This window comes from Lactuca sativa, chromosome 6 (genome assembly GCF_002870075.4).
Source record: "Lactuca sativa cultivar Salinas chromosome 6, Lsat_Salinas_v11, whole genome shotgun sequence".
NCBI classification, from domain to species: domain Eukaryota; kingdom Viridiplantae; phylum Streptophyta; class Magnoliopsida; order Asterales; family Asteraceae; genus Lactuca; species Lactuca sativa.
The window spans coordinates 197,235,145-197,246,329 of NC_056628.2; the positions used below are offsets into that span (position 1 = coordinate 197,235,145).

General features: G+C 30.4%; 1 protein-coding gene and 1 long non-coding RNA gene across 4 annotated transcripts; both read right to left on the reverse strand.

Moving 5' to 3' along the window:
• Positions 1-450: 450 nt before the first annotated feature.
• Positions 451-3,331, reverse strand: LOC111908855 (uncharacterized). Of its 2 annotated transcripts, none has more exons than XR_008224913.1 (3): positions 1,907-3,331; positions 750-1,799; positions 451-670 (listed from the first exon to the last, which is right to left on the reverse strand). It is a non-coding gene; the product is annotated as an uncharacterized LOC111908855 (long non-coding RNA). The 2 variants fall into 2 exon arrangements; XR_008224912.1 differs by having other exon boundaries at positions 750-893; positions 982-3,331.
• Positions 3,332-7,780: 4,449 nt separating this feature from the next.
• LOC111908856 (immune-associated nucleotide-binding protein 9) lies at positions 7,781-9,850 on the reverse strand. 2 transcript variants are annotated; one of them, XM_023904654.3, is made up of 6 exons: positions 9,713-9,850; positions 9,133-9,381; positions 8,791-9,065; positions 8,398-8,562; positions 8,187-8,321; positions 7,781-8,111 (listed from the first exon to the last, which is right to left on the reverse strand). In XM_023904654.3, the coding sequence occupies exons 2-6, from the start codon at positions 9,368-9,370 to the stop codon at positions 7,899-7,901; spliced, it is 1,026 nt and encodes a 341-aa protein (XP_023760422.1). In that variant the 5' UTR covers positions 9,371-9,381; positions 9,713-9,850; the 3' UTR covers positions 7,781-7,898. The 2 variants fall into 2 exon arrangements, with proteins under 2 accessions (XP_023760422.1, XP_023760423.1); XM_023904655.3 differs by having other exon boundaries at positions 9,633-9,727.
• Between the last annotated feature and the right edge of the window lie 1,335 nt (positions 9,851-11,185).

Sequence of the window (11,185 nt, forward strand, 5' to 3'; positions counted from 1 at the left end):
TTTAATGATTAAAAGAGACTGGTTAAATTATTGAGGGACTGTTATGAAAATCATTGATAGTTGCATAAATGGGTTGATGGACTCCATAGAGTGGAGTGGACGAATTTCTATAAGGGAGCCTTATAGAATTCTTCTATGGGCTCTGAGGAAAGGAGTTCATGGGATGCTTGTTGCCTAAGTCAGGTATTAGGACTTCCACCTGAAAACCCTAGCAGCCACAGCTATATCAGGAACCCTCTACTAAGGATTTTCGGCCCCTAAGCCTTCTAAGAGAGCCCTAGCCGATTTCCTCCCACTCCTAAGTCATCTTGTTGAAAGAGTGTTTGTGACTCCATTAGAGGTGCAACACTTGGGGCTCTAAGCTTTCAAAGGTCAAGGAATTCTTGTTATTACTACATAACAAGTTGAGGTAATCATTCTAACTTGTTTATTATGTCAATTTCGAAATAAGCATGCTAAATTAGGGTTTGTTGCTTTGGTATTCATAGTTATATGTTCAATTTAGAAAAACCTAGATCAAAGCAATTAGGGTTGCATGTACACCATAGGAATGATGTTATTCTCATAACCCATTAGGTTCACCATACACATACTTTTGACATGACATATAATAAGAAGATCTTCTCTCATCATCGTTCAGTGTCATGTTATGTCTTGGTGTTCGTCCCTCCTAAAACAAATTAACATATGTATAATGTTAGTAAAAGTTCAAACATAATATTTAAATAAATAAAATAAAATATACAAACCTTTGTCGCATCAAAAATTATGTTCACATCAACCCATTTCAACTTTTTGGTTGCACTCCAATGCTTCATCTAAGGTGTATCTTTGTTTTTACGTAACGCATAACCACAACCTCGAACAAATGGAAGCATCTCATAAATCCATATCTATAATTCTAGCAAATATATTAATATCAATTATAACAACTAATATACTTGTTAGAATTTATAAATATATAATTCTATATATGTATACCCTGAATGGCGCCGTAAATCCTAACAACGAGTATTTAAATGATTGACGAGGCTCAGGTAGTGATAAATATTTATTTATTTTGTTCCATGTATCCTTGAGATCATCGTAGGTGAACTCCTACAAATAACTACCCCAAGCAAAACTATAATATATAACTTTTAATTAGAACTAGTGAAGGATCCCCGGTTTGCGGGGATCGGATATGTATTCGGTACAACTAAACCCAAAGAACTAAGTGGAAATCAATCTGATAGAAGGAATAGGAAAATTTTGAAATCCCACAAGGGTACATTGAGTCAATTTGTCACTCTGTAATAAATACCAAACTACTTTTATTTATTTGTGTATTATAAATAGCAATTTACTTTTTTTTTGTACATATAATCAATGTTACCAATGTTATCCAAAAGACTGTCCTTTAACAAATTGTAGTGTCATTACTCTTCTTACATACCAAACAACTATTGTAAATATACTTCATGTTCTGAACCCTGCAGAAGTCGGAGAAAAAAATCAATAAAGGGTAATTTAACCATCTAACATAATTAGTGATCCAATTCCTACGATCGGTTTCGAAAGGAAAAACAAAATATGAACGGGATGGAATTAAATTCCATTCCATTCCATTTCTTGTCAAGGAAAACCATGGCATATTTACCTATTTAGATTTATAATTTGATTTACTACAAAATGGAAAGAAATAGTTGGAAACCTACTCACAAAAACAACCAAATATAATTGTATTGAATTCAAGCAACTGCAACTTGTGCAACACATAGGTAAATTTCTGCTATCCACTCGGTAACAGGATGGTCAACCTAAAAAAATGTAGAAATTCTCCAAAAGGGTATATGCATTTCATTAAATCTTTGATAACTCTTGGATGTAAACATTTATTCACTGTTTAAGAATTAAAAAATTTCACCTGTAAACGTGGATTGAGCTCCAAAAAGTAATAATTCCCAGTTTCCATAATATACAAATACTCTACAGTTGCAGCTCCAACATAATTCATTGGTTTAGCTAATCTTCTTGCACCTTGCTCCAACTTCTTTATTCTGTCATTTGGAGCTACAGTTATGAGTTTCTAGGGAAACTGGACTTTTTACTAATTTTGATTTTTCTAAATGGAAGAATCAGCAAGTAGAAGTAATAAGGATATTAAATGATGTAATTTTGTTTTAGTGCTAATGCTTCATCTGGGTCAGACTACATGTCTCTATCCATTAAACTGAAAAATAACCTATAACCAAAGTGAAGTTCAATTAAGAATGTTAATTTGGGTAACTATTGCTTTAACTATGGACCACTTTACCTTGCTATAATTTAGCCTCATCAAAAGGAAGAGTACATGCACCTTGTAATTTGGGATTGTGAAGCCGTAATTAAGATTCAATATTATAAAGGAAAAATGATAGATGGTAATAAGGGAATTCGCTAATGTCAGAAAGCTACCATCTCAGACATGACCATGAACAGATTGAATACATGTTACTATTTCCCCTTCTTTTGATTAAGTGCTATATCTAGGAACATAAAAGAAGAAAATCATGATTTTTAGAAGTAAAATCAGACATAAAAGCAACTCAATATGCGTACTTGTAAACTTACACACTGCAAGTGTTGTTGGTAAACTACTACAAAGTCCCGTCAACTATCGAAGAGAGGGAAACCTTTGTGACTTTTCCATATTGGCCAAAATAATCCGTGAAACAAACAAATGTCAAATTAAAAATAGAAACAACAAATTAAGTTAAAAACTTTCAATCTAAATCCAAATACTACCGAAACTCTTGAAATTGAGAATTGAAAAAAACCAAAACCAAAACATGATGCAGTGAGGTTGGTGTGATTTACCGGTTGATCCCTCGTGAATTTCGACATATCTGTACAGCAAGAGGGCAACCAAATACTTCGAGGGTTTCCAAAGAGCTTTCCCAGGTCTGCAAATTTGTACAATATCGGAACCTGGTGGCAAGCTAGGCAAACGAAGATTCTCTTCTAGGGTTTAAAAAAAGGCTTATACACATCAACGAATTTCTAGCTGAAATGATTTTCCAGATCTTCATCGTCTTATCCTAAAGAGCTGAAACAACTGTTAATGTCCTAGGGCAAGGGAAAAATCGAAATTAGACTGAAAAATGGAACATCGGTCCCTTTTATTCACCGAAGAGAAACTGTAAAGGGTGACGGATTGCATAAATCACCATCGATTTCTTCTCTGATTATTACTAGATGTTGATGCATGGTGTCAACCCTAACGCGGCGTTCCCGAGTTTAACAAAAGAAAAGAAGAGAAAAGAAACCTTGTTCCCGAGTTTAACAAAAGAAAAGAAGAGAAAAGAAAAGAAAGTCAAGAAAGAAAAGAAGAGAAAGGAAAGGAAAACAAAATTTGCTTTTGTGTTCCCGAGTTGGAGAGAAGTGGAAGGAAAATGAATCATTTTGTTCTTTCTTTCCAAATCCTCCCAAATCGGAAGGAAAGTTAGGAGGGAAAGTGATCCTCTCATTTCCCTCCACTTCCCTCCTTTAATGAAACTCGGGAACACCAATCTCTTTTATTTTCTTCTCATTTCCACCCATTTCCTTTCCTTTCTCTCGTTAAATTGAACTCGAGAACGGGGTGTAAAAGTACAATCTACCAGCGACCGAAGCGAAGTTTGACAGAATGTGGAGACATCCGTAACTGGGAAGTAAGCGGTGGAGGGAAACGGAGAAGGTGAGCAGTGGGGAAGGCGGTAGAGCTAAAGGGAAACGGAAGAAGGGAGAGGCGGTGGAAGTGAACGATTAAAAATAATGGAGAAGTATCAGAGGCGGTGGAGGATTAACTAAGGTGGAGTTAAATAACCCTATGGAACAGTACCCTGGTTAGGTACTGTTCCTAAGGAAATCTTTATTAATATGTATATAAATATAAATAAATATTACCATATAAAATATAAAACTTTCAAATTCGACAAATAATACATGTTCCACCCATCTAAGTTCTCAACTAAAAAAAAGTCTTGTGGCACATGATCATTTGTTTCTTTCCCCAAAATCCCTTCTCACAAAATGTATATGACACATGCTCTAACTGCATCATCATCAGTAGCTATTAAGAATGGTTGATTTAAAATGAAACTTTTAAAATCATATATTTTCACCGAACTATTTGTGTGATTCGGAAAAAGACGTTTCAGCAATAAACATCTTTTTTTACTACTAATTTTTTTTCTGACACTTTTTTCTTATCATTTTTGGATAAACTCCAAAATTTAATCTGGTTATCAAACAAAACTTTTCGGGGCCAAAAATCATTTTAGTATCTCTCACTTTAAAATACAACCGATTTATACCATCTGGAGATACTATAACTGATGAAGAAATATTTTATGAAATAGCAACCCGTCCTCTTGTAATTGAGGGACGTTCAACAAATAACCAAACACGGTGCTTCTATAAATTTCTCGTCGGACACCATGCAATACTTCAACTATTTGTCATATGTTACATCTCGATTATTTTAGATTTATAATAGCTTTAACATTTAAATTTCTAGAATCACGCTGAAAAACATGTAAGAAGGTTAAAAAAAACTTTAAAGGATAAAGACTGTCAAAATAACTGTACAAAATAATAATAAAAAATTGTCAAAAAAACTATACTAAATAATAAATAAAACTATCAAAAAAAACATATTATTATAACGACATCGGCAATTACAATCACAAAATAAATCAAATGTTTATTTATAACAACATCCAAATTGCAACATATAATAATCTATTTTTTGAGAAATAAACCGAATATATATATATATATATATATATATATATATATATATATATATATATATATATATATATATATATATATATATAAACCATGACAAGTAAACTGATTAAATATAAACGATATTTCTATATATAAGCATATTTATAACATCAACAATTAAATTAATATTTTTTGATAAAATATATGTACAACCTCAAAATGCAAAGTTACAACATCCTGAAGCAGCAACAATCATTTTTATATCAAAAAATCACATTATTACAACATAGTAACACATTTATATAAATTAACACAAAAGTATCAAATGTACGACCTCACAATGCACGATTTATGTATTATGTACTTGTACAATCATAGATCTAATTATTAAATGTTATCAAAACCTCAATGCTACTTTTAAAATTTAGTAAATATCAAATATAAAACATAGATCTAAAAAAATTAGATGAGAAACACCTGAAATCTAGTAATATTTTCGTTTTTTTTTTTAACTTTTTCTCAATAAATCATAAATAAACAAAGCCTAAAATTGATAAATGGTGATTAAAACACAAAATGAGTAAAGATTTTACCATATTGTCAGGATTTTTCACGAAATCATCCATTGCTTCCAGAGAGAGACAATTCTTCAAAGAAAAAGTGTGAAAAATAAAGCAAAAAAATAACGTTTTTATACCGGGAAAAAGTTAAATCGCAGATGCCATAGGTAAACCGCAGATGAATTGGTCCATTTGCGAACGTACAAGTCGCTAAAGCACGGTTGTATTTTGGCGACTTGTAAGTTTGCAAATGGATTGTTAAAATCGCAAATGGGCTTAATCCATTTGCGATTTTCGTAGCTAAAATTGTAATTTGGGGTTGTTTTGACTATTTTCCACAAAATAATTAATGGTTTAGGCTATATTTATAATTTTATCGATTAAATCTTCCTATTCTAATAAAAGAATAATTTTAATCTCCTTTTGACATGTGTCATCCTATTAGGCCTCATAATTAATATATATTTTATTATTATTTTGTCATGTGTCATCCTATTAGGTCTCCTAATTAATGCATGTCACTTGTCAACCTATTCATTTTTATTTCAAAATTCAAAATTCAAATTTTAAAATTTCCACTCTAATTACATTAAATTTATAACATTATAATAAAATTAATACAAATTATAGTGTGATATGATTTCACGTATTTATTTAAATTAACGATTATAATTTTATATAACTAAAAAAATATCTCTTAATTAATAATTTATTTAAAATAATTGATTAATAATTTTAAGTTCCTATTATGAAAGTTTAATAATTTTATAACCGTGGTTCCCACGGGTTATAATCTAGTAACATTAATATAATCAACATAATTCTAAGTCGCCATATGAACAAAGTAAAATACTTGAGTACTACGATTGAAAGAAAATGTAGATCACTATATTAAAAATAAATCCAAACATAAATCCATTGAAATCAATGGCACATAAACAAACGTCTAACTAGAAACCGGTAAGTAGGCTTCTTGGTTGTTCATGGCTAAAAACATATAATCAAAATTATAATTTAATTGTTGTAATGCGTAATTAAATTGATAAAATACCAAAAAGTTGTTCCCAAGTGAGATCTTCAAAGTTTTTTTGCTTCAAAATCGTCTTGCTTGCGTCTAAAGTCGAGAGTTCTTCTTCCAGATCTAACGAAATGGTGTATTTAAAGACCCAAAAAGTGTGTCAACTCAAAGGCAAAAAGTGATTCAACCGAGTCGAATAGTTTCTTGATTTTACTTCACGACTCGACTGAGTCAGCCCATCGAGGAAGGATGACTCGGCCGAGTAGTTCTATGGAATGACTCAATCTTCAAAATTTCCAACTCTCCCGTTCTTGCTCTAATCTTCCTGAATTTTGAACAACATCATTCAAAGCATAGTCCAGCCATCAAATTAACATCTTGAAAATCATCCAAAATTATGCAAAAAAAAAAAAAAAAAAGATTCGACTAATCCATCAAAATAAAATCTCGAAAATATGAACATTCATGAATTATAACACTTAAGTGCAATGCAAATGCATGAAATAAAGCATAGAAAGCATCTAATACATCGCAATTTCAAATCCAACTTTCAAAATGCTTTTAGAGCGTGAAGCTCGTCTTAAAGCTCATCAATTACTATGGTTTGATTTTCAAGATATTTCATAACAACTAATCAAAATATCATGGTATCTTTTCTCATAGTTCTAATATAGCCTTAAGGCTTAAGACATTTAGGGGTTTTTAAACTCAAAAACATATCATAAATAAACCGTCCAAGTGACTAATTCAGTCTTTCAATCCAACAAACACTTCTCATAATATTTATCAATTTTAATAATATTCATAAATTTTAATGTGATGGGAATCGAAGAAAGAACTAATAGGTAAATAATTGGTGTCGTAATATATTATGCCAAGTTTTTTGTCTTGACTCATTAAGTCACTTTCCATATTAAGGTTGTGTTTAGCACGCAATAGTTAACTGAAAAACTGACTTATTTTTTGAGCTTTTTTAAGTTGTTATATCTGGCCAACTAAAAAATAGCTTATAAGCTAGCTTTATAAAAAACTACGTAGACCAGCTTTTTAGGAGGTGTTTTTTTTTTTTTTATAATTTTCCAAATATACCATTTAATTAATTATAAAAACACATTCTTTTAAATGTCCTTTTATGTCATTTCATATTTTTCAACTAGCTATTCAGCTAGTTTTACCAAACGTTATTTTTTATCGGTTAGTTTTTCAACTATCAACTAGTTTTTTATTTAACAGCTAGCTTTTCAGCTAGTACGCCAAACATAGCCCAAGTCAAAAACAGTCACCTATAATTGTCTACACTAAGAGCTTAATCCATTAAGCTCATCAAGTCCAAGGCGGTCTCTTAGCAAAAACAAACAGCAGTTTGAGTCTCAACGGTTGCAACCCGTAATTTAGATCTCACCGATGGCCATTATGGACCAACTCAATGGTGGTGGCGAGAAGAATAACCTTTTTGCAAAAACAAATATTACCTTAAACATATACACAAATATAGCTTAATACCAAATCCAAGTGCTTTGAAACAAACCATTAAAATACCGTTCTATTTTTTCTTTTTTAAATTAAAATATAAACATTTTCCAGAATCACAAAATAGCACATTTGCCACTTTCAGCCCTCTTCCGAAGCTCCTCTGTCTCCTTTTGAGCTCTTTCTAGATTCTCTCTAAGCTTTCGGATCTCATCATTTGATTTCATTTGAGCAGCAGAAGCCAACTCTTCAGCCTTCAACCTTGCAACCTGTTCTTCTGCCAATTGTTGTTCAAGTCTGGAAGTTGTTTCCTTCAGCCTCGACTCAACCTTTAAAGCAATTAAAAAAAAAACCATTTACAATTTCAAATTAATATAAAAAATCAATAAGCATTAAGAATATACCATTTCAGTGATTCGCTTAAGCTGCTCTTCATATGATTTATGCATCTGGTCTGTGAGCTCAGATATTTCCTGTTTGCTATACCCTTGCAAAGATTGAACTTCTTCTGTTTGTTCATGAAGCTTCCTAGTACCTCTCTGTTAAGTACAAATATATATAGTTAACAATTGGAGTTGGAATTGTTGTAGTGTAAAAAAGAATAATGAGTTTCACCTTCAGTTCATTGAAAATCTCATCTGTATATGGCTTTCCATTGTTCTTGGTCAACACCATGTTGACTAGAGAGAGAAGTTTGTTTACTTGATCTGCTTTCTTCTTTTGATCTTTTGTCCTGTTATCGAAAAGAACACATTTGTCGCCACATAGGCTAAGGGTTTCCTGAACAAAATAATCGAATAATAATTAGCTAATCGTTTTCAATTAGAAAGGTTTAGAAAGTAAAATAAAAGGATACAACAACTACTACTTTTTGCTTTAGAAAGGAAAACATGTGAAAAATACCATCTTTCATTTTCAAATAAAACACAAAAAGGTTACACATAAGAAAGATTTGTCAGATAAGCCAAAACCAAATATGAAAAATGAAAATAGCATGTGATTAATCACCTTTAAAGGTAGAGGACAGTCTTGTAAGAAATCTTCCAAAGTCTGTTCGTTTTCTTCAAGTTCATCACCACCAGTAAAAACCACTATCATATAATCATTGATTTTGTTACCAAACAAAATCCTCAAGCTATTAATTGCAGCTTCTTCTTCTTTTGAAAAACGATTCCTAACTGAGAGGACAACAAGAACAGCATGTATACCCTCCCTAGCCATATTGATACATTTAACAATCTCCATCCCAATAAATTCAGTATCAACAGAAGAATCAAAGAGTCCTGTAATGGAGATAGGGATTAGGTTGTATCAAGATAAAAACCAGCATAAGATTTTATCAATAAATACCAGGAGTATCGATGACATTAAGCATCTGGCCATCTTTGAGAACAGTAGTCCTGAGCTCAGAAGTACTGGTTACACCAGCTGAGCTTGCCCTTGATAGGAACTCCTTCTTCCCAAGGATGCTATTCCCAGTTGCGCTTTTTCCATTCCCTGTCCTTCCAACCAAAACCAGAGTTCGAAGCCCATTCAAAGGAGCAGCGAATTCCCAATCGTCATCGATTGAAATTGAACTTCCCCCCATCGTATAAAAAGCTATATATTTAGAATTTCAAACTCAGTTAGAAAAGACTTGATAAATATGTTGTTGTAATAAACAGATGCAAATAAAATCAAAGATCTGATGCTAAATAAATGCTGACAAACGCGATTCACAAAATTGATCTACAGATTATTATTTTTTGCTCTGTTTTATCGTTTATACCAAAACCCATGGTAAAGCAATTCTAGATCCCTAGCTTGAAGATCATAAAATCAAAACCCATCTAGATCATTGTAAACCCTACCTGGAAGATCAATTATACTATGATCTTGATTAAGCAACGAACATTAAAGTATAAAAATTCTAGATTAGAAAAGAAAGTACCTGATAATAGGTATATCTAGGGTTTTAAGTTATCACAGAAGATGATGAAATTATTGTCCAAGTCCACGTTTGGTGCTATTTATATGTACTCGGATAAGACGTCAAGAATCGCGCGTCAAGTACGAACTTATCTGTTATCTCGTTCATATATCTCCTAACGACACACATAAAAACTATTTATTAAGATAAATATTATCCCTAAAGTTTAGTCATACATAAAAATTACTAATTTACGATGAATATTACCATAATTAAATATAAAATTTATTGCTTATAGAAAAATCATAATCAATTAATGATTCTTATTTGTGTCCGGACACATGTTAGAAAATCCTTTCTAATAACGTCCAGGGATCACTTCTTCTAATAATAATAATAATAAATAAATAGATAGAGGTAGGAATTAATAGACATATGTTAAAAAAAAAAGTTTGGGATTTTTAATGGGATTTGAACAAATTTTTTTGATTGTACTTTTTGCTTTTTATTTTTATTTTTGAAAATGATTTATGAGCTAAGAATAAACCAATCAAAATATATAATATGTTTTTAAAATATGTATATAGTACAATCAAATAAAAAATAAAAAATTAGAAATGGGAACTAACAGGTGTGTGTTTAAAGGTTAATTATTAAATAAATAAATAAAAACTCAATTTTGGACTTGAAAAAATGGGATTTGAACAAAAAATTTGTTTACACTTTTTACTTTTACTTTTTTTTTTCAACTGATGTATAAGCTAAGAATAAACGAATTAAAATATATAATATGTTTTTTTTATATATGTATAGAGTACTTTTAAAAAAAATTTCCTTATGTTCCCGATGATATTTCAAAATATATTTAACATTGGCTTTTCAATTAAATGTAAGCATTTATATTGTATATACTTTTATTTGCTTTTTCTTTTTTTTTTTTTGTTGTAATTTTGTTTTGGTAAAGATTTTATTAAAAAAAACAAAGTATTTTGTAAATTTTTTAGTTGAATTTTTTTTCTTGAAGTTCAAGAATAGTGTGTGTTTGTATAAATTTTTTATAATAACGGATTTTTATATATTTATATACTTAATAAATACCTATTTTTATAAATAAATATTTAGTATAGAAAAAAGTTTTTATATAGAAAATATAAGATTGTTTTATGTGAAAATATGTTTTTTTAATATGATTTTATAAAGAAAAAACATATTCGAAACAAAAATTTGAGAAAAAAAAAAGTTATAAAAAAAAACTAAAGTTAAGGTGAATTCATAACAAAATTCTAAAATTTAAGTCAAAATGCTAAATTTTGGACCAAATTTATAATAAAATTTAAAATCTAGACCAAAAGTGTAAATTTTGGGCCCAATTTATAATAAATTTTGAAAGTTGGATGACCTTTTGACAGGGTAAAAGAGTTAAATTGAATACCATTACCGGTTTTTTGAACTTAATTAAATAAAAAAAATATATAAAAACTGAATCGATTATGA

Bases quoted from the DNA above. Each gene is read 5' to 3' on its own strand.
- LOC111908856 (XM_023904654.3), bottom strand. From the start codon at position 9,370: ATGGGGGGAAGTTCAATTTCAATCGATGACGATTGGGAATTCGCTGCT. The intron at 8,563-8,790 runs GTGATTAATCAC...TATTTTGTTCAG, and splicing joins ACTGTCCTCTACCTTTAAAG to GAAACCCTTAGCCTATGTGG. The intron at 8,112-8,186 runs GTATATTCTTAA...ATTGCTTTAAAG, and splicing joins TTAAGCGAATCACTGAAATG to GTTGAGTCGAGGCTGAAGGA.